The sequence below is a fragment of the Lepidothrix coronata genome, unplaced genomic scaffold (assembly GCF_001604755.1).
Source record: "Lepidothrix coronata isolate B3197 unplaced genomic scaffold, Lepidothrix_coronata-1.0 Scaffold52, whole genome shotgun sequence".
Taxonomy (NCBI): Eukaryota; Metazoa; Chordata; class Aves; order Passeriformes; family Pipridae; genus Lepidothrix; species Lepidothrix coronata.
This window is the reverse complement of record NW_016690232.1, coordinates 1,995,257-2,018,868: the sequence shown is the minus strand read 5'-3', so window position 1 is coordinate 2,018,868 and position 23,612 is coordinate 1,995,257. Positions and strand designations below refer to the sequence as shown.

Here is a 23,612-nt window from a genome sequence, read left to right as displayed (position 1 = left end):
GGGCGGAGGCCGCGCGCACGCGCAGAGGTGGCGGCGGCACCGGGAGCGAGCGGAGGGGAGTGGGAACACCGGAGGGACCCGCAGCCATGCCGGGGCTGCTGCTGGGAGACGAGGCGCCCAACTTCGAGGCGGACACCACGCAGGGCCGCATCCGCTTCCACGACTTCCTAGGAGACTCGTGAGCGCCGGGGATGCGGCGGGAGCGGGAAGGGGGGGTGGGAACTCCGCGCAGTTCTGGGTTCCTTCCAGATGGGTGAATTCCGCGTGCGGAATTGTGTGTGCGTGTGCCCGGCGCGGGGCGGCACAGTTCCATGGGCTTGTTCCAAAAATGTGGTTTTTTTTTCTCTCGTGGAGCCGCAGCCCCCGCCCGGGGAGCTCGGCGGGGCGGGACGCGGTGGGTGTCCCGGCGGGTGTCCCGATGGAGCCGGACGCGGCGGGTGTCCCGGCGGGTGTCCCGGCGAGGCGCACACGGGCTCCTGCGGGGGGGGCAGAGCCCCCGGGCCCATCGCCCTCGTCTCCGCCGTGCCCCCCTGCGGGATGCGCGGCCGCGGGGCGAGCCCAGCCCTGGAGGAGAGGGCAGAGCCGCTCTGAAAATGGCAGAGCGAGCCCGCGGTAGGCAAAGCCGGGCTTGCCAGAGCAGCGCTTAGTGGAGGTCAATCCCAGAGATCAGCTCGGGTGTCACTTACATCCCGGGTATGTGGTGCAGCAGCGGCAAAGGGCTCTGGTCCTGCCTGAGCCCGACCTGGAGAGCCACGTGCCGCCGTCCGGCACCGTGTCCCGCAAAGCCTGTTGCTCCATTTTTGACACAGCCACAGAATGTTTGGGACTCACTCCCGGCAACGCTTGGCAGGCTTGAATCAGCATTTAAGTCCCCTTATTGTCGGCATTGTGAACTTGGGTAAATGGGGAAAAAAAGGAACCCTCTGAGCTGCGGGGCTTCCAATACTGGCTGTTCCAGCCTGGTTACCCACGTGGAACCTTTCTTGGACAGCTTCTGCTTGGTTGGTTGCTGCTATTTATTCAAGGAGTGTACTTATTGTGTAGGGAATCTCGTGGCACCAGTGGTGGGGTGGCTGCCCTGTAACTTCCTGGTGATCCAGGCTCTGGCAGAGTTGCAGGTGCCTCACTTGACACTTCCAGCACAATTCCCAAATCTCTAAGACAGGGTATTCCCAGCTGCTGTGGTGTATGGCTGTATTCAGTGAACACTGGGGGCCAGGTAAAGCACAGTGCAGTGAGATCTGTGAGTGTTGAGCTGAGAAATGGTGCAACAAGTCCCTGACAGGGAATTTGAAGTGCTGGAGATGGCTTTGCATTAGCCTCTGGAAAGTCCTGACAGGTGGGAGCCTTTTTGCTACAGCCCATCGTGCTGCTGGGCTGCACTGCTGCCTTTCTCTGTCTACTAGTTACCTAACTATAAGTGTAAGACTAGTATTTGCCTGCTCTAAAGACTCAAAATCCACTGTAACAAGCACTGGGCAAAAGCGAGGTGGCACTATCATTGTTACAGTAGCCAGAATGTGATGTTGACTTCTGGCCTCCCCTGTTAGTTGATTCGTTCTTATATTTTCATTAAGTGCATTTAGCAGCTCACAGCAGTGGTTGGTTTAAGGTTTTGTCCTATCACATTCTTTTGCATTGCATGATATACCTGAGTGTATCTCCTCACAGTGCTGGATGAGGTATACAGGATAGTGACCAGCCTTGTGAACCAGTGATCATCTCTGCAGTCCCGTGGCTGGCAGGTTGGCATCTGCATCTCCTCACACATGTGGTCTCTGGAGTGCAGGGTACACATGGCTCCCCCAGACTTCCTCACGTGGCATGGTGTCCACCTCCACACCAAGAAACATGCGCTTTTCCAGCATCTCCTGTGGGATCCTGGGAGGAGAGGGGGGAGCAGGGTGCAGTGAGTTTCTCAGAGCATTATGAGCAGAGTTTATCTCATGAAGGCTTCTAGTGATAGGGAAGGCAAAGTTCCCAGGACAGGATTTCCACTTACCACAGAGACAGGCTGTTCCTGCGTTGGTCTCCGTGCCATGCAATCTGCACAGGTCTTTGTCTGTGGCACAGACCAAACCGACACCTCACCCTAACACCAGCTCCTGCTCTCTCCTTCCAGATGGGGCATCCTCTTTTCCCACCCGCGGGACTTCACCCCTGTCTGCACCACAGAGCTGGGCCGGGCGGCCAAGCTGGCGGCCGAGTTCAGCAAGCGCAACGTGAAGATGATCGCACTCTCCATCGACAGCGTCCAAGACCACCTCTCCTGGTGCAAGGTACAGGGCTGGGGGGGAGTGCAGGGGGAGCTGGCACTGCTGCCTTGCTCCAAAGGCCAGAGGAGATGCCCACACAGAACACGGCACAGGCTTGGAGCTACAAACCTCACATCCCAAAGCATGGAGCTGTTAAAAGTCAGAGCAGGAAGGTCTTCTCCCTCTTCATGGAGCACTCCGAAGTTCAGGGCACTCTGTGCACTGATACTTTGATATGAGAAGAAAACAATGTTACTGCCACAAAGGGTTAAGACATGTGGAGGTGATGCCAAAACCTGAGAGGAAGGCAGCCAATCCACAGACCCTCAAAAAGTTCTGTAATAAAACAGGAAGGGAAAAGAGGCATCAGAAGTGAAGAGACAGTCTTCAAAGGATGAGATTTGTACTTAGGGAGGGAAAATAAAACAGAGAACAAACAGGACATGTTAAACATAAAGCCACAAGTAGGAGATTGTTAAATGTAAAACCATCACGAGGGAGTATAAAAAAAGATGGGAACAGAATAGCTTGCTGAAGGAACTTGAAAGGAACTAAAGAAAAACTTCAAAGACAGCCTCAGCAATGGTGTGCTGCCAGGGAGAATGACTCCAGGGCTCAGAGGTGCTTAGGCTGTAGAATGAGTACTTCAGACAGATATGGTCAGAGTGTAAAAATCCCTGTGTGAATTACCTGCCACTTTCTTAGCTCCTAAAATTGGGAATCGTCTCACACTTTTTCTAGGGGTGAGACGTGCATGCAATAAGAGGTGTAAAAGGTGAGAAATTTCCACACTCAGACACTCTTTCATGGCTGACTGGCTTTACAAATTACCTAATTTCCTTATTGCTTAAATTGACCTTTGTACCTGAGTGGTTCATGACCAGTGTCCCATCAAGCCTCAGAAGGGCCTGGGAAAACCAGTGTACAAATACCATACCAGTAAATGAGATTTCTGTGCTGGTCAAACTGGCTGAAACTAGCCATCAAATTAGTGAGTAACATCTCATTAAATATAATAGAAAGTTTGGGTTGTGGTTTCGTAAGGGAGTCTCATCTCTTGATTGGCTAAATCCCTTTGAATTAGGGTATTGCTGACTTCTAAAAAGTCCAAGAAGCTTTCCAATTAATTCAGCTTTGTGAAGGGCAGACTCTTTCCTGCAGGGAGACAGGAGGAAGCAGTAAGTTGTGTCAAGGGAGGGAAGTGCTGAGCTCTCTCTAGGGCCTGCAGGGCTCTGTGGGGTTCAGCATACTCAGGTGATCTGGAAAAGGCATGAACAACAAGCTGACTTTGCTGATGGTAGGGAATTATTCAGCACAACCTCAGGTAAAACCAGGAGAAGTTGCAGAACAGCTTCTCAATGTTTGATGAGAGGCAGAGTAAGAAAACCTTCCAGGACAACCACAGAGAAAGGCAGAGGGCAGTGACCCAAGCTGTGGTGAGCTTTCTGTCAAGCTGGGAGAAGCCTTGGAGACGCCTTGGAGACAGAGGTTTGGAAGTGTCAGCTCAGCACCTGCCAAAAAGAAATCTGTGAAAGTCCTCCAGAGTGAAAGGTCCAATTGGTGAGGATAAATCCATAGCAGACTGGAGTCTTCCATCCAGCCTGTGTTTAAAATCACCCATCTCACAGACTGCAGTGGAACGAGAAAAGGTGCAGAGGGGAACAAACCTGCCTGCAGGTAGAACTTCAGAAAATGTGGAAAACTGAAGAGCTGAACTAGAAAGGCAGGTGTTAGGGCCTGCTGCAGTTCTGAGACCAGGGACAGCACCCCAAAGGTTCTCTTGCCCAGCCATGGGGGGGAAAAAAAGAGCTTAACAGAGGTACCAGGCCTTGGCAGAAGCTGGCTGTGTTAAGAAAAACAATTAAGTCTTCATTAAATGTTGGATTTAAACCAAGAAACTGCAATATCCTTCACTAGATCTAAACTTGGAAGTCCTAGGAGTGAGCAAAACTTTGGGCAGACCTCTCTGTGCAACATTCCTTTACATACCTATGCTTTCTCTTTGGATGAAGCTCCTAGCAGCAGTGAGAGGATGAAGCTGTTTTTATCTGGAGCCCAGCCTGTGAGGAAGCAAGTGGGCAGGAGGGGTGACTGAAATCCTACATGAAACAATAAAGAAACTTCTGCTTGCTTTGCTGCCAGTTGGCAGTTGGGGCCTGGAAGGGTGGAACCAGTGTAGCCAATAATCCTCATGTCAGTTTGCTCAACTCTGCTTTCCCAGCCAAAAATGTCACTGCTGTTCTAGCCATCCCAGGCCAAGACCCAGAGGCTTGCTCCAGGACTCAGAACAAGGCTGCAGCTCAGCCAGGGATTGATCCCACTTTCCTACCTCCCAAGTCGGTGTGCTGCTTCTCTAAGGGCTGGCTGAATGCACAAGCTTCTCAAGCAGGGCTGGCTGGCATGTGCTGTGCGTGTCAGAGGAAGTTTCAGTGCTCTCTTTGGCCACTGGTGCCTTTACCTTAGTGAGTCAGGGGTGAATAAAGCACTCCAGTGATGTCTGGTTTCAGCTTGGACTCTGGAAAATAAAATAATTCATAGAGAAGCGAGTTGTGGGTGTCCCATTGCAAAACAGGGTGTGGCTTCTGAGGCTGTTTTGTAGAGCTCCCCGGGTCATGAAATTACGTGCATTTTGGAATGAGTTACAGTCCACATGATTCAGATATTACTTCTCAGAATCTCTCTTCATCCTCCAGCCCCTGCTCTGAAGAGGGAAGGAGTGGGTGCATGTCATTTACTGCCCTCCATCCTCAGCCTCCTGTGACTCTGTGGGGCATTCAGCAGCATTTTGCCTCACCTGAACTCTCCAGCCTTGCTTTCCTTTCCTGCTCTGCTCTGACAAGGCAGGTCTGCAGGAGAACAGAACGGATTCCTTCCTTCCTTCCTTCCAAGGCAGGCCTGACCACAGCCCAGCTGAGATAAACAGCCCCTTTTTGCAGTGCAGTGCTGACTCAGAAAGGCCCGGGGGGGAAATGAGCAAAAAGTTGGAAAGGAAACATCTTGCCACGTGTGCACCACTTGACGTGCTTGCAGCATCCTGAGCAGCCAGGTCAGGGTCACAGCCTCTCATGTGGGTGTTGCAGTTAGTTCTGTCCCCGTGTAGCGTGAAGAGGATGGAAGGAACAGGCTGCTCTGTTCTGGGGCAGAAACCTTGAATTAAACTTGCTTTGGTGCTGGCAGCTGCTCTGCTTGTGCTGCCTCGAGCAGGCTCTTCCCAGCACTGCTGAGGCTCAGTATGACCTGTGAAGGTGCTACTGCAAACTCCAGTGATAACTTGAATGCTTTGGCCAAGTCCAGACCCGATTTGGAGATGCTCAAAATAGTTTCCCTGTGAAGGAGGTCAAGTTTAGGCTAGCACAGGGAGTAACCTCATAAACCACGGTCACATGGAAGAGCCTGCAGGGCTGTTGAAGGGAATGGTTTTCTCTTCTGTCCCAGATGTGGTTCAAAAAGGAGTGCGCAGTGTCCAAGCACCTGTGCTCAAACATCCACTCTTGCTTTCAAGAGCCTTTAGTTAAGTAAGTTGGGAATAAGAATGGAGCTGGTCCCTTACACAAGACCTACAAAGTGTTGGACACTTGACCTTTGTTAGCTGTAGAGTTGCTGGTTTGCTCTGCTGCTAGAGAAACTGTTCCTTAAATGCACAGTTCAGTTCAGGTGTGGCACCAACACATCTGTCAGTAGTGCTGGATCATGTACTGGGAGAGAGTTAGAAGAGGGACAGCTGTTCTCAGGGAAAAGTGGTTAAATCTCCCTGAGTCACTTACACTGGCAGGACTTCCCTATTGCTCCATACCCACAACCTGGGAAAAGCAGCTGGTCCATGGGCAGCTGAGCCAACGGGGTGTGAGCACAGACAGCCTAAGAACTAACCTCTAAGAGCAAGGCACTGTCCGGCCTGACACGAGAGTTTCTGGTTTGTTTCCTGGTTTCTGGAAACGGAAAAACTCCATGGAAGGCCACGAGTCCCTGGCTGTGCTGTCCCAGCCTGAGACTTTGGGGCCAGTCAAACCACGGGCTCCTGCAGAGCAGCTGCTGAACATGTTTCTCTCTGGTGCCCGCAGCTGGGAGCATGAGTGCGCCGATGGTTTTGTCTCTGCAGGACATCAACGCCTACAACGGGGAACAACCCGCGGAGAAACTGCCCTTCCCCATCATCGCTGACAAGGACCGGGAGCTGGCTGTCCAGCTGGGCATGCTGGACCCGGATGAGCGGGACAAGGACGGCATGCCCCTGACTGCCCGTGTGGTGAGTGCCTGGCCCCGCAGCACCTCTGCCTTCTCTGCCTGCCGTCCTGCCCTGTGTCTGTGGGGCTGTGCTTGAAGATGGGGGCAGCTTACCTGGGTGGACATGGCTGTCTTCAGGAGCTGGGTTGACTCTGTTGGTGTAGAACGATGAGGAAGAGGAGGTGCAGCGCTGGTTTGCTGGCAACAGCTCCACCTTGCTGTTGCCACCCACTCGTCCTGGTTGTGCCTGTCCTGACCTAAATTTCGTCAGTGCTTGATCTGCTGGACTTTCCCTCTCCCCTCCTGCGCTTGCATTAGAAGGGCACAGGTCAAGGGGAGAAAACATTTCAGGTAGCAAAACAAGGTGGCATTGGAAACAGGACTTCCCAGAGCAAAATTGTGTTCCCTGGGCATCACTTGTTCTCTAGGAGATCCCCACCATGGCATCTCCCTTGTCCCAACACCTGTGGTCAGGCAGGCCACCTCCCAGGAAAGGAAGGGACAGCAAGGCTGAGCAGATCCAGCAGAGCAGTTGGACAAACATCTGTCCAGCCCCTGACTTTGTCTCCCTGTGCTCAGGTGTTCATTTTTGGTCCGGATAAGAAGCTGAAACTCTCTATCCTGTACCCAGCCACCACCGGGAGAAACTTTGATGAGATCCTGAGAGTGGTGGACTCCCTGCAGCTGACGGCCTATAAGAAGGTTGCTACCCCTGTGGACTGGAAGGTGAGGAGGGGAGCAAAGCTCACAGCCAGGAAATGTGGGAGACCCATGGAGTGGGGAAAGCAGCAGGTGGGAGCAGCCTTGCCTCTGAAAACTCCCATTTCTTGCAGCCTAAGCTCCCAGTGGTTTGTGCCAGCTCACCCACCAGCCCACCTCCCAGGGAAGCACACCTTTACAGAGGGCTTGGAACACCAAGGGGGAGCCAGCCTTAGCAATAGGAATGGATGGGCAGACTTAGGCAAGCTGTGCTCCCACCTGCATCACAGAGATGCCCGAACTCCCCTCTTGTTACTCCCTGTTCCCATGGGAGTGCTTTGGGGAAGAGCTGGGCTGTGGGATCCTGTTGGCAGGGCTAGCAGATGGCACAGCTCTCCCATTGGACATCACTCTTGTCTCCCAGTGTAGCTCCCACTCAGCCCTCATTGCCAGCTCCAGGCGGAGCTGCACGGGACGTGCTGGGGTGCTGGGGCCGAGTGCTCCCAGGGAGACAGTGCCACCTGCACCCGAGCCTGCCAGCTCCTCTGCTGCTCTCACAGTTCCCATTTGCTCCCCAGCCCGGTGACAGTGTCATGGTCGTGCCCACCTTACCTGATGAGGAAGCCAAGAAGCTCTTTCCCAAAGGAGTCTTCACGAAGGACCTCCCGTCAGGCAAGAAGTACCTGCGTTACACCCCGCAACCGGAGTGAGGTCTGTCTGTCCATCCCGCCGGGCTGCACGCCCCTGGAGCCTTCCCCGTGCCCAGCTCCTGCCCCTCTGACACCACACAATCAAGCACTCTTGTACCATCACACTGATGGTGCACCACAGTACAAAATCCTCCCCGTCCCTTTCATCCCCCGCTTCCCCTCAAAACTAAACCTCTGGGTGTTTTCTTGCCTTGAATCAGCCCCACAAGGAAGATGAGCAGACCAGTGAGGGGCCCAGTGCTCGTGCTGTGGAGTCTCTCCTGTTTGGCTACCAGCCAAGCTTTTTCCAGAGGCATGGTGAGAAGTGTGGTGTCAGCAGCCAGGGCCCAGAGGGGTGTCCTGCTGGGACAGGGAGCTCTGGGGCCTCCAAACTGCTGCGTGCCTTTCAAGGCAGCTGTCACTAACACGTTAACACCTTTGGTCCCACGAGTAAGGGAGGAGCTGCAGAGCCAAATCTCTCACTTCTCACTGCTTTGTCATCTCTTGCTGGAAGTTGATTGTTTTTGGGTTTTATGGAAGAGGGAATCAAGCAAATAAACTGACCTTCAGTACTACCTGCAGTGTCCCTCGTCTGTCTCTGCTGGGCCCCACAGCATCCTGCACAATTTACTTTGTTTCCTGTGGCCATGCAGCTGGGATGGGTGCCCGTGCTCCTGGGTGGGTGGCAGCAGCACAGACTTCCCTTGTTCTTGCTCTGTAAGGAAGGCATTTTGAAAAGAGGTTGTCCCAGGGCACACAGGCAGTGTGCTCCCCTTCTGCATGGCAGAGTCTCAGCAGTGGGAAGGAGACACCTGCTCAGGGAACATGCCTCAGCCTGGCCTTCTGTTAGTACTGGAGGGGTCCTACTCTTCTTCCCAGAGCACAAACCATGCAAACTCCTGCCTGCTCTCCCTCACCTACACCTCAGGGATTTGTCAAGAGACGAGCGATGTTTTAATATAACACTAGGAAAGAAACCTGCTCACCGAATAGCTCACAGGCTGGCTGCCAGCATCCCTCAGTGCCCAGCACAACCAGCAACACTTAAAATGAGCAGCTCTAAGGAAATCAACTGGCTTGGGGCACAAACATCTCCTCCCAGCATGTGGGGAATAGCAGGGTTGATGCTCATGGTAAGCAAGGCACTGGATGCAATGAGATACCCTCCACAGCATCCTGTGGATCCCAAATCTTGCAGCAGCATCCACACCCCTCTTTCATTACCCAAAAAAAATTATATTGATTTTTAATTGCCTTCAGGAACTATGAAGTGAATATTGGTGTATTTCCCCAAATGGCCTCTAAATGAACCTTCAATATGAAACTGTATTATTCCTGTATATTACTTTTTCTAGAAGATAGAAACAGCTGGTCTCTGGGCTGACTTTTGTTCTCGCTCTTCCACTCTGCATGAAGTGGGAGGGGGAATCTGCAATTTCAGAGGGGAAACGTCTCTTTTCTGTGCAGTTTTTCAGCTTTATCAAACTTGGCAGCTTCCCTAGTTCCCCGTGGCTGGGCTGTGCAAATTCCTGGGTTTCTTGCTGTTCCCTCAGCACACAGCCCTCGCCTTGATCTGGTTTCCTAAGGCAAAAAAGGGACGTCTGCCCCCTCTGAGCTTTCCAACCAACTGCCCCAACTTTTCTGGAAGCTTGAGGACACAGCCCCATGGCACGCTTTGTGCAAACAGCCTGCCCTGAGCAACCCTAGAGAAGGGGCACTGCAGGGCCAGCACAACTTCTCTAGGACACCAGAGAAGCCACCTGCAAGCAGGGACAAGGGTAAACAAATCCTGTCACACGGCCCAAGGCCTTAAAGCCAGCAGGAAGCAGCCACTGATCCCACTTATTAGGCAAGCTGATCACCAAAAGCCCAGGGATTCCTGCCCGCTCCCTGGTGCTGCTGTGGCCTCAGAGGTACAAACCAGCCAGATGGACTCAAGCAAACACAGGGTTTGGTTCCAGTACAGCTCGAGTGGTTTTCTTTTAATCCCAGAGAAGTGAAATGCAACATTTGTTCGAGTTGGTAATAACATCCAGAGACAGAAGTCCAAGCCAAGTAAAGTCATTTACCAGTCCAAGACTCGGTAAAGTCATTTGTGTTTAAGGCACTCTGCAAAACCAGCTTTCCTCTCCTTCCGATTTTCCCCACGCGGCAGCAGAATACCTGGTTTGGTCTTTTCTCCATAGTGACATTCAAATGTCCTGGCTCTTCTCACCATCTCCGGGAACTGGCAACAGCAAATCCAGCAGGAGCCGAACAGAGAAATGCCAGGAGGCCGGGTCAATAAATATGGACGGGCACGGGAGGGAGCGCAGGGGCTCCGAGCTTCTGCAGGAAGGGGACAAGCACCGGGTGCCCTCCCTGCAGGCACCGATGTGATTCCTCTTCCTTTCTCCCCCTCTCGGCTCCAAAAGGGGATGGGAGCGCAAGGCCCGCAAACGTCGCTCCCTAGCAGTGCTCTCAAACATGTGGCAGCACCCCAAAATGCAGGGGGCTGGGTGGGGGGAGACCCAGCTGCCCCCACTGTGCAGCACAAATGACACCACCCCCCCAACTTCCAGTTGTCAATAAATACCAATAAATAACTTAAATAAATAAATAGCCAAATAATTAAATAAATAAATAAATGACCCGAGGACACGAAGGAGGGGAAGGGGCACCCCGCGGCTCAGGGCAAGGGGAGCGTGAGGGTGGGCATTTCCATGACCTGCCCCTCCCTGAGATAATGGGGTGCTGGTGCCGGAGGGGGGCACAGGGAAGGCATCCCATGGGGTGGTAAAACACAAGCCCAGGAGTCCGGGTGCTCATGCAGCCACAGGGATGTGAGCCAAACACGGACTCACACATGGGAGCTCTCACCCACTACCTCCCTCCCTTTCGTCTGAGCCCCACACTCGGGCTCCACTGCTCAGTGCCCACCCAGCACCTCCCCCCAAGTGTGAGCACACACCTTTTGCCAACATGCAAAATGCCTGCACATTTCTGCAAACGTTGTTTGCCAAATTTTTTTGCAAACAATTTTTGCAAACTTTTTTCCCCCCTTCTTTTTTTAATGAAGAAATGCCCACGAAGACCACCCACGCATCAAACTGAGTTAAGTGCATCAAATCCAGCCATCAGAGAAGGAGCGGGCACAGAAATCTGGCAGAAGCCTGGAGAGGTGAACACAGGCATGGTCCCGGGGCTCAGCCAGCACCTGCCTGCAGGCTGGGGCAGCCCTGGGAGCTCAGGCACATGGCTACAGCGAGGCACTGAGTCTGACACTGGCACCAAGCACCTCCCTGGGGACGTTGTAGACATTCATAGAACAGAAATTCAGCCATTGCTGTCTCAGTGTCATAGCAGACGATGTGCCACGGCTCGGGCCAGCCAGTACATCCCAAAAGATGGAAATGAATTCCACAGCATCTCTGCATCTGCATGCCCACTCTCCCAGACAACTGGAACCACGGCAGTGCCACAGCAGCTCCACGAGCTGACAGCTAGCATGCAGCCCTGGCCCTTCCCCGTGAGTTCTGGGGAGCTGGCTCGCACAGCCTCTCTGGATGCAGCATCCTCTCCCAGTGGGAAGCCCATCTTGGGGTTACCCATTTATTGGGGAACTCCTTCCTCTGGCTTTTTAGCTCTGATGCTGCCGGGGGCGTTTCTGTCTTCCAGGTCAAAAGCATATACCTGCCTTACTTCAAACCAAAAGGTACTTACCCCTCCTCTTCAAATCCTTAAGGAAAATTGTATTTCAAGTTTCTAACCCCTCTCCACACACACACTTTTCGAGAAACAAAACATCAGTGATGGCGAAAGCTGCCATCAGTCCCACACCAGGACAAAACCACAGGCAGAGTCTCACAGGAGCAGGACATCTTCCCATGCCAGCAAGCTCCCTGTGGAAGCTCTGTGCCAGAAAACACAGCAGGCCAAAGTTCAGAGCCCCCTCTCCCTCCAAAGCTTTCCCACAGCAAGGCTTGTAGCCCCCCACAAAACCCCAACATAGGCACCGAAAGCAGCAGGTTCCCAATCCGCCGCAAGGCCGGGCGGGAGCAGCAGGACTGCAGGCCCGACACAGGGAAGTGTGCGTCAAGGCGTCAGAATGCAGCACTCCCAAAGGAAACAATAAATAAAGAATTGAACCAGCAGCAAATACTACCGAGGATAATAAATAGCGCGGGGATTTCACAGGGATTTTTGGTCTAATATGCCTGGGGAGCCCCTTTGCTGGCAGGGCCCGGGCGTGCACATCCCGCCCTGGAAAAGCAGGAGATGCAGCTGAAGCTTTGAGGGAATGATGCCACGGGATGTGCAGGCACACCACAGGGAGATGAGCAGTGCTGGGCTGGGCATCCCAGTACCCAGGCTGGGGGCAGCACTGCCAACACCTCAGGAAAGGCTTCGCATGGAAGTGTCACACAGCAATCCTCCCCAGGCTCTCCTGGCAGCGGGACAGCAGATAGGACCCTCCCAACAGGAATGACCTGCATCCCCAGGGCAGCACAAATCTCCCGTAATGTGAAGGTAGGAGTGTGAGCTGGAGGAGCCGCAGGGCTTATGCCAGGACAGAGAGAGCAGAGAAAGCAGCAAAAACTGTAACTGTCTGCCCAGGAGTTATGGGACACCAAGAGCAGCAGCAGCACAGCTGTGGCTTATGCCTCTGCTGCAGCTCCAGGCTGAGATCCTGGGAATGGCCAGTTGCATCCCACAGCACCATGCTGCCTCATGGACCAGCCAATGCCAGCCATCCAGGCAGTGAGGGGTGAGAAGAAAGGCAAATAAACATCCCTTGTTGCCCCAAAGCACCTGTAGCACCAGGAGGCAGCCCTCAGGCAGCACATGCACCTCCTCCTTCCCAGGCAAAACTAGGCCTGCCCTGCACAGCCTCCACCCCAGGAGAGCCTGGGGAGTTACCACAAGGCATGCCATCCCCTCCACTGGTGTCTCTGCCAGTAGCCAGCCTGCCCCACGGGTGGCTGAGGAAGAGGAGGGTCTCCATGTGAGCCAGCATTCGCATGGAAAATGAGCAAGCACCCAACTTCTAGCAAGGGACTTGGGTCTGCAATGAAGCAAGTGGGTCCCAGGGTACCTCCAAGCTGGTTTGGGTACCCCACACACACACAGTCAGTGAGCACCTGGGCCGGGTGAACAGGCACCACTCCCCATTTCTCACTCTGCTGAGAATCGGTTTTGCTTCCGTAAGAGACGGGTCAGTGGGACTGGGGAGGGGAGGTTGAGGAACTGCAAAGACTTAGTGCACCTTAAAACAAAAGGACATCTAACCTGCCCTTAGATCTCACTCCAAGACGGAAAAGAGCTATGGCATCTCCTACACTCACAACTACTCCAAACACACCCAGATGCATGCAAAACATGTCCCACTTCCCCTCGGCTGCAGAAAACCCCTCCCAGCTGGGGGCACCAGCCAGTGCTGGGCTCTGGCTCAGCACCCTGGCACTGTCTGTTCCCACCCCACTCCCGGGCCCTCCCGCCCAGCATCAGCAGGCAGGGCAAGGGGTTAATTACCAATCTGAAATGCATAGGTATGGACACCATGGGGACCGGTGCCCCAGCAGGAAGGGGCACTGCAGGAGCCCTTCGCATCCAGCAGGCAAGGTCTTCACTTCTATCTCCAGCTGGGTGGAAAGCAGCATTCACCACGGGCACGGTTCAATCACACCCATGGCTTCTTGCACTGCCCTACAAGGAAAGACGAGTCGTTTAGGTCAGACAGCCTCTGTGCCAGCCACAAGCCCCTGCAAGCACTCGATTCCACTTCCTGGGAAATCCTCCAGCTGGGCACGCCCTCTTCTGTGCCCTCGTGCCAGCCAGGCTCTATTTCTGACTCAGGAGGAGCCATGTTTCCAACTACAACGACAAAGGCAGGAGAACCCAAGAGGTCTGCTTTGGCTCAGAAACCCTGTTCGTTTGCAGCAGGCTGAGAGCACCCAGGTCCTCACGTGCGTGCCTGGCACTGCTCTACTTGGGAGGTATCACGACTATAGGCTGCCCTCGCTTGGGTCTCCACATGAGGACTTGGGCGTCGTTGGCGTTGGGCTTCACTAGTGCGTTTGGTGGGATGGGCTCCATTCTGCTGAGGATCCGGGGCTGCTCCTGCTGAGTCCTTCCCACCAGCCGTGCCCGCTGCCCCAGAAGCTGCATGGGATCAACCTCAATGTCCACTCGCATCCTCCACTTTATAGTCTGCAAGATGATCTTTTCCTTGGTGGTGGTGTTCATGGCCACCAGCCACGTGGTAAAGCTCTGGTCCCTCTTAATCCTGGTCAGCAGTGGCACATTACTGTTGCTCACGGGGACAGCCCACGTCACACTGGGGTAGAAATTGTCATTCATGCTCACTGAGAACCTGGAGATCTTGTTCGTGGGCCCGACCAGGGTCACGGTTTCTGTGGTGTTTCCATACCAGGGGTAGCTCACACCATCCGAATCGCTGATGGCTTTTACTCTTCCTTCTCGCAGGTCGGGCAGCTCCCAGCTTGACCTAAGTGAATGGGAAGAGAAAGGCCAGGTTAGCAGGGAAATGGCACCAACAGCACTTGGTGAGGGATGGGAAGGCCAGCAGCATGGGGACCCTCTTCCCTGCCTGCAGCAAGCTCTCAGGACCAACCTGAAGAACAAATTCAACGTTGGTTCCTTTGCTGAGACTCACACGTCCAGCTGAAGCCTTTGCTCTGCCAACACAATGTTATTTTAATTAATCTGCAATAAAACTGACTGGGCCAAAACCCATTGCCAAGTCTCTCTGGGGTCACTCTCTCCTTAGTCAGCTCCTGTGCTGGTGAACAGCCTTCCTCATTCACCAGCTGCAGCACCATGACCACTGCACTGGCCCAGCTCATCAGCTGCCACCTCAGCCCCACGATAAGTCTGTAATTTTTATGCCTGTAAATACAGGCACCTGCACAGAGACACAGACAACAATTAAATTCCACAATTATGCCTGCCACTGGTGCCATGAAATCCCTGCAATATGGCTGGGGGGGGGAATTCCAGACTAAATCTTTGCTGACAATCTCATTACTAACACCTGTGGCTACAGCAAGGGAGACAATCCCCACGTGGTAATTACAGGCCTGGAGTTCTGGTGAAACCTCCTACCAAGTCCAAGCTCTGGCTTCAAACACATATAGTTTTTAAAACTGCCTGGCACTGGGACCACACCTCTGCCATCCCCCCAGATGGCCTCCACTTGCTGGATGTCCCCAAGCGCTCCAGTGCCACAGGCAGGTAGATCTGCCATGATGCAAGGATGCAGGCAGGTAGCACGAGGACCTACTGCACACAATGCCCTGTGCTGGCAACCCCTGGCACCAGCAGTGGGAACACTCCATTGAGCCAAATGTACCCCTCCAGTCACCTCCAGTCCCTCTTTTATCACCCTTCTCCAAAGGCAGAGGACACAGTGACAGAGCCAACAGCTTTGCCCCTTGGTGTCCCCTCAGGTCACCACACACTCAGCCTTGAGAAAAGCTGTTTTCCAGCAGCCACTTCAGCCAAGCACTGCAACACTTCCCGCTTCTAACACAAGCCAAGGGGGCAACTCCCCCAGCACTGCCCGCACTCACAACCCGGCCCCAGAGGGGAAGCGGTATTCGAGGGGAGACAGCGGCCACAAAGCCCCCCAGCGAGAAAGCCCCAGGCTACCGGGATGGTGCAGGAGACGCCGTGGCACAGGAGGAGCAGGAATTGCGGAGTCAGGGAATGTGCTCGGAGCGAGCGCCGGCGAGAAAGTGGCGCCCGTGTGTGGCTGTGGATGCAGAGGCGGGGTAGGGGGGCAGCTCCCAGTGCCTGGGGGGCAGCGCACGGTGCCACGGGGGCAACACACGGACTCTGGGGTGGCAGCAGCCGGTGCCTGGGGGGCAGCACATGGTGTCAGTGGGCCAGCACGTGGTCCCAGGGGGGCAACACACGGTGCCGAGGGGGCAGCACACGGTGCCCGCAGGCGTCCCGGGGTGCCCTGTGTGCCGGGGTGCCCACGCCATGCCCAGCCCGATGCCCCCACTCCGCTGCTGTGCCCGTCCCCCCCGCGCCCCCCGTGCTCACACGCCGAGGTCGCTGTAGGTGTTGTAGAACTCCATGTGGTTGCAGGCCTGGATCCAGCCCACCACCCAGGTGTGGCGCCGGGCGATGGGCGGCATGAGCACGCGTGCGGAGGCGCGGAAGTAGGGCGTGCGGTACCGCAGCACCACCGGCGAGCTCTCCTCGATGGCCGTGGCCGCCGGCTCGATGGTGGCCGACACGTCCGACACCACGATTTGCTCCCGGCGCACCCGCGCCTTGCAGGCCACACTCTGCAGGCACCCCATGGCCGCCGCGGGGCCGCCGTCACCGCGGGGCCGGGGGGGCGGCCGGGGCCGGTGCCCGCCCGCCGCGCATCGCCGCCCGCAGCGCGGCGCCCGCACCGGCGCCGGCAGGGCGAAGGCGCCGCCGCCGCGCCTCTTACGGCCCCCGCCGGCCGCCGTACGCCGGGAGCCCCACGTGCGTCACGGGCGGAACAGGAAGCGGAAGCGGCGGCGGGGCCGCCCGGTACCGGGGCGGAGGAGGGAGGGCGGCACCGCCGCGTCCTTGGGGCGCTCCGGGAGCGGCGGCGGGGGACAAGGAAGCGGCCCCGGGCAGGGGGGACATGCGGGCCCGGCAGCCGGTGGCCGGCGCCCGCCTCCCGCAGGCCACCTCCCGCCGCGATGCCGAGCCCCCGGAGCAGCCGCGAGCGCCGCGCGGGCGGCAGCGGCGGCCGGCTGGAGTTCCTGTCGCTGAGCCAGCGCGGCCCCGCCGTCCCCGACAGCCCGTCCCGCCGCAGGGAGCCCCCGGCGGCCGCGCCGCTGCCAGAGGAGGACTGCATGAAGCTGAACCCGTCCTTCGTGGGCATCGCGCTCAGCTCCCTGCTCGCTATCGACCTCTGGGCCTCCAAGCGCTTGGGCGTGTGCGCTGGGGAGGGCTCGGCATGGGGCAGCGCCCGCCCGCTCATGAAGGTCATCGAGGTGTCGGGGCACGGCATCCCCTGGCTGCTCGGCACCTTCTACGGGCTCTGCCAGAGTGACAGCTCGGCGGCCAGGGAGGTGCTGCTCAACCTGCTCTTCGGTGAGGCGCGGGGCTCGCCCGGGGGCTGATGGAGCCGAGCGGGGTGGGGTGGGACACAACGAATGGCGCAGAGCTGGTGAACCACAGCCCCGAGGGCACCTGATTTTGAGCGGCCCGTGCAGACCCATGTGGGGTGCCTGGCACCAGAGGCAGCAGCCCTGGAAATGTGGTGACACGGGTAGGGCTCACCTGTCAAGAGTTCCCACCACGCACTGTGAAACTCCCAACAGCTGCCCTGCTCCTGCAGTTGCACAAAGCTCTCAGGGTGATGAATGAAATATTTTAGCACTTCAAGTTTATGAGAACATTGCATTCTAGGTGCAGCTTTCTAGTGTTGAGACACCAGCCCATTCCCTGAAAAGCTACCCTGGCACACAGACATCTGCACCCCTGGCTCCCTGCCTAGGCAGTGCCTTCGTGGATTGATGTGTATCAGCCAGTGAGGAAATTTGGTTTAATGCACGCATTTTAATCTTGCATTGTGTAATATTTCACACTCACACACACAGAGTATCCTAGGTATAGAGTCTTCATTTCTGCTCATTTAGAAACTGTAGTAGCTCTAGAGCACCAGACCTTTTCATGTTCTTACTCTTGTATTAAGTTGCAGATAATTAGTATCTCACACTTAGAATCTGAATTGAAATTTGCTTGGTGGGAAGTACATAGGCTTGTGCATCTTTCTCATCTAGCAGCACACGGTTAAATTACAGTCCCACAGCAGAGCTGTGAGAAAGGACCAGGAGGCCTCCAGCCTAACTTCTCCAAGGAGATCTGTCCCCGTACCAGAGCCTTGTCCAGCCCTCAATACTCTGGGCCAGAGCCACCCACCTCTCTGGGACCCTGTAGCCAGGACTGCAGCACCTGTGTGGGGAAGGAGGGTTCCCTTGTGTCCAAGCTGAATCTCCCAAATCCTATGTAAAAAGAGAAAAAGTCATTGATCTAGGTTTACATGTAGGAAAAAAAATATTTATTCTGAAATGATTAACCAGAGGAAATGAACTGAAGTGACCAAAAGGTTTGGTGTCCAGAAACAAGCCTTAGGACAAGCAGAAGCTGGTCTCTTACATGACTTCCCTGGAAGAATAGCCCTGGCTGTGAGGGCTAAGCAGAACTCACAGGGGTAGAGAAAGTACCCTCTGACCTGCACGAGAAGCTGCTCTTGCCAAATACTGGCTGAACACTTCTCACAGGTACTTTGCATCTTCTACCAGAACAGCCTTTACCTCTCAGGGGCAAGCCATTACATAAATCATCCTTTAGTCATCTCTTGAAAACCAAAGCACAGTTAGCTTTCCCTCCAGCAGCAGGGAGAAGCCAGACTCCAGGACCCTTGGCACCACACCAGCTCAGAGCCCCTCACGCTGAGCTGTGGCTGAGTGCTTGGAGCGGGTTGATCATTCACCCGGTAGGTTTGAACTCAAGTCACCAGGGCAGGCAGAACAATGCTGAGTCAGCACTGCCAGGAAGGGAGTTGTCCCTCTGCTGCCTTCAGGTTATGGGGCAGGTTGAGCCCAGAGTCACAGTGAGATCAGATTTTATACAAAAGCCCTGGCAGAGCCCTGTTGGGCTGTGGCAGGCAGATGGTCTGGTGGTGCACGAGGGAGCAGAGGTTGAGGACGTGGTCACGCTGCAGAAGGCCAAGTGCAGACGAGTGCTGTGCTCTCCCAGCCTGGGTGTTGCAGCCAATGCCTTCTCTTAGCAGGTCTGGGCAGCCAAGCGCTTTCATAGGTAACAGCTGTGCTTTCATAGGTAACAGCTGTGCTTTCAGTAACCCACTGCTCCTGTCTCTCCTAGCATTGCTGCTGGACCTGGTGATGGTGGCCGTGGTGAAGGGGCTGGTGAAGCGGCCACGGCCCACCCACAACAAGATGGACATGTTCGTCACCATCTCGGTGGACAAGTACTCCTTCCCCTCGGGCCACGCCACCCGCGCCGCCCTGGTCTGCCGCTTCGTCCTGCGGCACCTGGTGCTCGCTGTCCCGCTGCGCGTCCTCGTGGTGCTCTGGGCCCTCATCGTCAGCATCTCCAGGGTGATGCTGGGCAGGCACAACATGACGGACGTGCTGTTCGGGCTGGTGCTGGGCTACGCCCTGTACAGCGTGGTGGAGCACTGCTGGCTGTCCCCGCTCAACGCGCCCGCCCTCTTCGCGCTCTGGGACCACTGACAGGCGGGCTCCTCACAAAGGAGGGGCGTGCGCTGGTTTCCTAAGCACGCACAAGGGAGGGGATACTGGGACTTGAACTCGCACCCTCAACCCCGGTCAGTCTGGCCAAGACTTGTACATGAGCGGTGCTGCAGGCTCCTGGTCTGCACTTGGATGTTTGGTGCTGTCTTGCCCTCCTGGTCAGGTGTCAGGCAGGGTCTGCACTGGCCAAACAGCTGCACTGACTGTTCTGTGACAAAAAAAAACAGTCTCTGCAGAGCCTGGGGAGGGCTCAGCACATTTCACCCGGCAGCTTGCTGATGATACTGTGAATCTGCATGCTCTTGCTGGTCACTTGCAATAGCCCATGGTGTATGTGGTAGCTGTGACTTTGCAGAGGTTTGTCTACAATCACCCATGTATCTGTATTCTATAAATACACTGATCATGCTGCTGTCATAAGCATATCCTGTGCAGCCTGCTCTGTAACACCTGTCTGGAGGGGCTCGTGAGGGTCTCTCCTCAGGGTTATAAATAGCTCTGCCTTTCTAAACAATCTCTTCCCTTCTGCTCTCAGTTTAAGTACTGCACTGAGATCAGATATTGAGCAATGAGGACACAGGCACCTGGCCCCCAGTGCCATGGGGAAAGGACAGTGGGACTGAAGGGTTGGTCCATCCAGGGGGAAGCAGCTCCCAACAGCAGCCTACTCCTGAAGCCCTTGTGCAGAGCTTCCCTGCTCCTCTTCCCCTCCATAGGATTTTCAGTTTCCCAGGGGGTACAGTGCATTCCTAGCAATTCCTCATGGTCAACATGTTCCCAGGCTGCAGACAGCATTCTGGAGAACCAGCCCCTTCCTCACAGCCCAGCAATATGCCCTCTCCCAGGCTGCAGGGCAGCCCCAGGTGTGAGCCTTACCTGCACCTCCTGCAGGTAAGCAAGAGGCTCTGACAACCACCACCTGCCCTGGCACCGTTGGTCTGTTTTTCACAGAGGGCTTCTTGTCCTTGGCAGGAGGGGACCACAAGGAGCCTCTGTAATGAGCTGGGGTTGAGATTGAGCCAGAAAAGCAGAAGAACCAGAGCCAGGCAGGGAGTGAAGGCTCTAGACTAAGCTTAAATAATGAGCTTAAACAGCACTCCTGGCATGTGGGTGGGGTGCTGGGTCCAGCTGAGGCTCCTTGTGGTCATTGAGGTCTCTTGATGCACTCAGGCTCTGGAAAGCACCAATTAAGTCATATTAAGACCAGGCAGTGTTTAAGTGTGCTGTTCCCCTGGATGAAGTGTACAGGGGCAGCCTGAGGGCCATAGGCACAAGCACCCTGTTACTGTCTGTCACCCACTGTCAGTTATACAGGGGCCAAAATGAAAGTGCTTGACAGAGTTCCCCCAGAGCTGAGCCCTGACCCACTGCCAGGGTGAGCCAGTGAAACTACCAGATGTGGGTTTGTGCTCCAGTGACCAAAAAAATAATCCCCTGGGTTGCACTGCAGGCCTGGCAGCTGGCTGGGCCAGTTCAGCATGTGCACGGCAGCACCTGGACACCCCGGCCAGCCCTCCTGCCCCAAAGCAGAGACGAGCCCTGTGGTGGTTGCAGGGGCACAGACAGGTGGCAGTGGCACACTGCAGTGTGGGTAGAGTTTGAGGTGATCAGAGCTTGCTGAGATGTGCCAGAACACCTCTGCTCTTTCCCAAACACAGGGTGCATTTCATCCAAGCGATTCTTACAGTCGTTGGAGTCTTCCTCTCCAGGTCATGGAGGAGTACTACAGCAAATCCACACACCTGTGGCTTGTTCCCAAAGCCCATGTGTGTGCCAAAAGTTGCCCTTGACTCACTTGCAGGACCCTCCATGAGCTGCCTGGTGGCACCCACCAGTGCACAGCCCTTTTGGGTCACAGGATGCCCAGCCACCCTCTCACCTCTTCTCTGCATCTTCCCACCTCCACCAAAGAGACTTTGGTCTCCTCCTGTGCTTGTCACCTGTCATTGCTCCTCCAAAGATGAGTACTAACCCACTGATAAGAAGGAGGAGACTGGTGCTTTCTGCTCTGCTTGTCCCATGGCACCCCTGCCTTCTGTGGAAGCCCAGAGCAGACACTGCCCCCCATGCTGTATATCCTGGGTGCTTCCCAGGCATGGGGAACTGTAACTTTCCCGTGGACATCAACCAGCTGGTCTTGACCAAAATGCCATGGCATGAGCCCAAGCACAGCACGGCAAAGTCCAGAGCAGTGCAACCTCCTGTAGGGAGAAGAGTCAGTTTAGAGGCAACCTGCACAAAGGTTTGATAGGACAGCAGTGAGGCTGAGAGTTCAGAGGTCTCCTGTACTTAACACCCTTGGGCAACCTGTGCAGAGCTTGCAGAAGAGCCAGAAGCCAGCTGAGAGCAGAGCAGGGAGAGTAGTACTACCAGTGCTGCCACACTGCTGTACCTGTGCTGATCCCCCTGCCTGGTAAGATGCTTTTGATGCTTTTTGACAGGCAGGCAGAGTGCGGGTTGGCAGCTCAGCACCTCTGCCCCGGGCAGAGATCAGCCCTTGCCAACAGCAAGGTACAGAAAGAGCTTTATTAAACTTACTGCAGACATACTGTGAGGCTTAGAAGATCAAAGCCATTTCAGTTGCAGATCTTGACCCCTCTGTAGCCCTGTGCCTTGCTCAGCTCTGGGGTGAAGTTCCCTGGACATCATGGGAGAGCAAATTTCCCCTGCAGTCCCCAAGAGCTGTCTGGCTGAGTGTGCCAGGAGCCAACAGCAAGCTCTGGATCCACATGGTCTGTGCTTCCTGCTGTCGGGGAGAGCCTTTCCCTAAGTGGTCCCAGCACTCTGGCACCAGTGACACCCTGACAGTGTGGTGCTCCTCGCACCAGGGTCCCGCTGGCCCCAGGACTCGGGTAGCCCACGAGTGAGCCGCGGCTATGGGGACACTGTGCCGACACGCCCAGCCCAGGGGCACAGGGGGAGTGGGCGATGCTCTGCCGGGTGTCTCTGGAGCAGAGCCGCGCGTGCCTCCGGCTACCAGGATAAACAGGGTTGGGCTGATCCATATAATCCCAGAGGTGAAAGTTCAGGGCAGCGTTTGTTCACTCAGCACGCACGCCACGGGGATCGGCTGCTTGTCTGCTTTCCCGCACGGTGCCCGGGACGGCTCCTTACCCCGCTGTCGAGGCTGTAGCGACAGCCGCTGCCGGAAAACCGGAGCAGACGGCCGGCAGCCAGCCGGCTCCTGGCTTCCTTCCCCTGGCGCCGTGGGAGGAGTGACGGAGGGGGAGGCTCCGCTTACGGCCGCTGCGCACCACAAAGCCAGGCCGCGGTCCGGCCTCACGGCTCGGGATAACCCGGCAAAGACCCCCGAGGGGCTCCCCGCCTGCCGCCCGCCTTCCCTGGGCTGCTGCTCCCCCAGCCGCAGGTCGGTGGAGGGTGTCCCGGTTGAGGGTGTCCCCGTTGAGGGTGTTCCCCGGGCTGTCAGCACGCAGTGGGCACCGGGACGGCAGGACGGGCATCACCTCGGGGAAGGAAGAGGGCGAAGGGCAAGGCAGAGGGACTGTCACCCACTTGGGAAGGAGCCGTCGGTCTCCATGACGGGGCACGGTATTCTGGTGTACCTCCATCGCTGGGACTTAGCATGGGCAGGGACATTTTCAGGCTGCCTGGCACTCGGTAGCATTTCTCCCCAGGGCATCCAGAGGCAACACCACAATAGTACAAAACCCAGCAGTGGCCAGTTCCCACTTGGGGGGGAATAGCAGTTGCTTCAAAACCCCAGGCAAATTTCTGGGGGGCTTCCTCTCAACTTGGGACCTCTTTGGTGCACAGGGCCAAAAGTCTGCACAGTTGCAACCCCCAGCCCCACTCTCCGGCGCTGTCCCCAGGCAGAGATCCCGTGGTGAAGCCCAACATGGCAAAGAGGGTGGCCATCATCGGCGGGGGCAGCAGCGGGCTGTGCGCCATCAAAGCCTGCCTGCAGGAGGGGCTGGAGCCCGTCTGCTTCGAGAGGAGCCGGGACATCGGAGGCCTCTGGAGGTTTGAGGTAAACCCTGCCGGCCACGTGTCAGCACAGTGGCCCCCAGGGATCCGTGGTGTCTGGTGGGGTGGCATGCAGCCAGCCACGGTGGGGTCCTCTGGATGAGACTGAGGGCAGGGTCTCCATGTAAAGGAGCAGCACAATCAACCCTGGCCACCCCTCCCCATCAATCCCCTGGCCAGTGCTGAGCCGTGACCCACTCCTACAGGAGAACCCCGAGGACGGCCGTGCCAGCATCTACCGCTCTGTCATCATCAACACCTCCAAGGAGATGATGTGCTTCAGCGACTTCCCCATCCCCGAGGACTTCCCCAACTACATGCACAACTCCAAGATCATGGAGTACTTCCGCATGTACGCCCAGCACTTCGACCTGCTCCGCCACATCCGCTTCAGGGTGAGAGCTGGGGGGCCAAGGGGGTGGTGGCAGCGGGGCCAGGGGGCGCGGGGTGCCTGACGCCCACTCCCCCTGCACCCAGACCAGCGTGTG

The 23,612-nt window shown here is 56.0% G+C and overlaps 4 protein-coding genes across 8 annotated transcripts in view; 3 read left to right on the top strand and 1 right to left on the bottom strand.

Annotated features, from left to right (window-relative positions):
- Nucleotides 1-13: 13 nt before the first annotated feature.
- Nucleotides 14-8,442, top strand: PRDX6 (peroxiredoxin 6). The gene is made up of 5 exons (XM_017815684.1): nt 14-178; nt 2,123-2,279; nt 6,355-6,501; nt 7,059-7,205; nt 7,757-8,442. Exons 1-5 carry the CDS (start codon nt 87-89, stop codon nt 7,886-7,888), a joined length of 675 nt encoding a protein of 224 aa, XP_017671173.1. The 5' UTR covers nt 14-86; the 3' UTR covers nt 7,889-8,442.
- Nucleotides 8,443-8,545: 103 nt separating this feature from the next.
- Nucleotides 8,546-16,179, bottom strand: FAM78B (family with sequence similarity 78 member B). Of its 5 annotated transcripts, none has more exons than XR_001874957.1 (3): nt 15,917-16,179; nt 13,379-14,354; nt 8,546-8,582 (listed from the first exon to the last, which is right to left on the bottom strand). XR_001874957.1 is itself a non-coding variant. In XM_017815683.1 (2 exons), the coding sequence occupies exons 1-2, from the start codon at nt 16,177-16,179 to the stop codon at nt 13,832-13,834; spliced, it is 786 nt and encodes a 261-aa protein (XP_017671172.1). In that variant the 3' UTR covers nt 9,818-13,831. The 5 variants fall into 5 exon arrangements, 1 of the variants encoding a protein (XP_017671172.1); XR_001874955.1 differs by lacking the exon at nt 8,546-8,582 and adding an exon at nt 9,818-10,094 and having other exon boundaries at nt 11,570-14,354; XR_001874954.1 differs by lacking the exon at nt 8,546-8,582 and adding an exon at nt 9,818-10,195.
- Nucleotides 16,180-16,554: 375 nt separating this feature from the next.
- Nucleotides 16,555-19,557, top strand: PLPP6 (phospholipid phosphatase 6). Its single transcript, XM_017815641.1, has 2 exons — nt 16,555-16,951; nt 18,749-19,557. Exons 1-2 carry the CDS (start codon nt 16,555-16,557, stop codon nt 19,117-19,119), a joined length of 768 nt encoding a protein of 255 aa, XP_017671130.1. The 3' UTR covers nt 19,120-19,557.
- A 2,524-nt stretch (nt 19,558-22,081) lies between these two features.
- Nucleotides 22,082-23,612, top strand: part of LOC108497741 (dimethylaniline monooxygenase [N-oxide-forming] 2-like) — a 4,122-nt gene continuing 2,591 nt past the window's right edge. The window contains exons 1-4 of the mRNA XM_017815640.1: nt 22,082-22,507; nt 22,915-23,128; nt 23,331-23,519; nt 23,602-23,607. Of these exons, the coding sequence (XP_017671129.1) occupies nt 22,997-23,128; nt 23,331-23,519; nt 23,602-23,607 (327 nt within the window). The 5' untranslated portion in view covers nt 22,082-22,507; nt 22,915-22,996. The remainder of the gene's footprint in view (nt 22,508-22,914; nt 23,129-23,330; nt 23,520-23,601; nt 23,608-23,612) is intronic.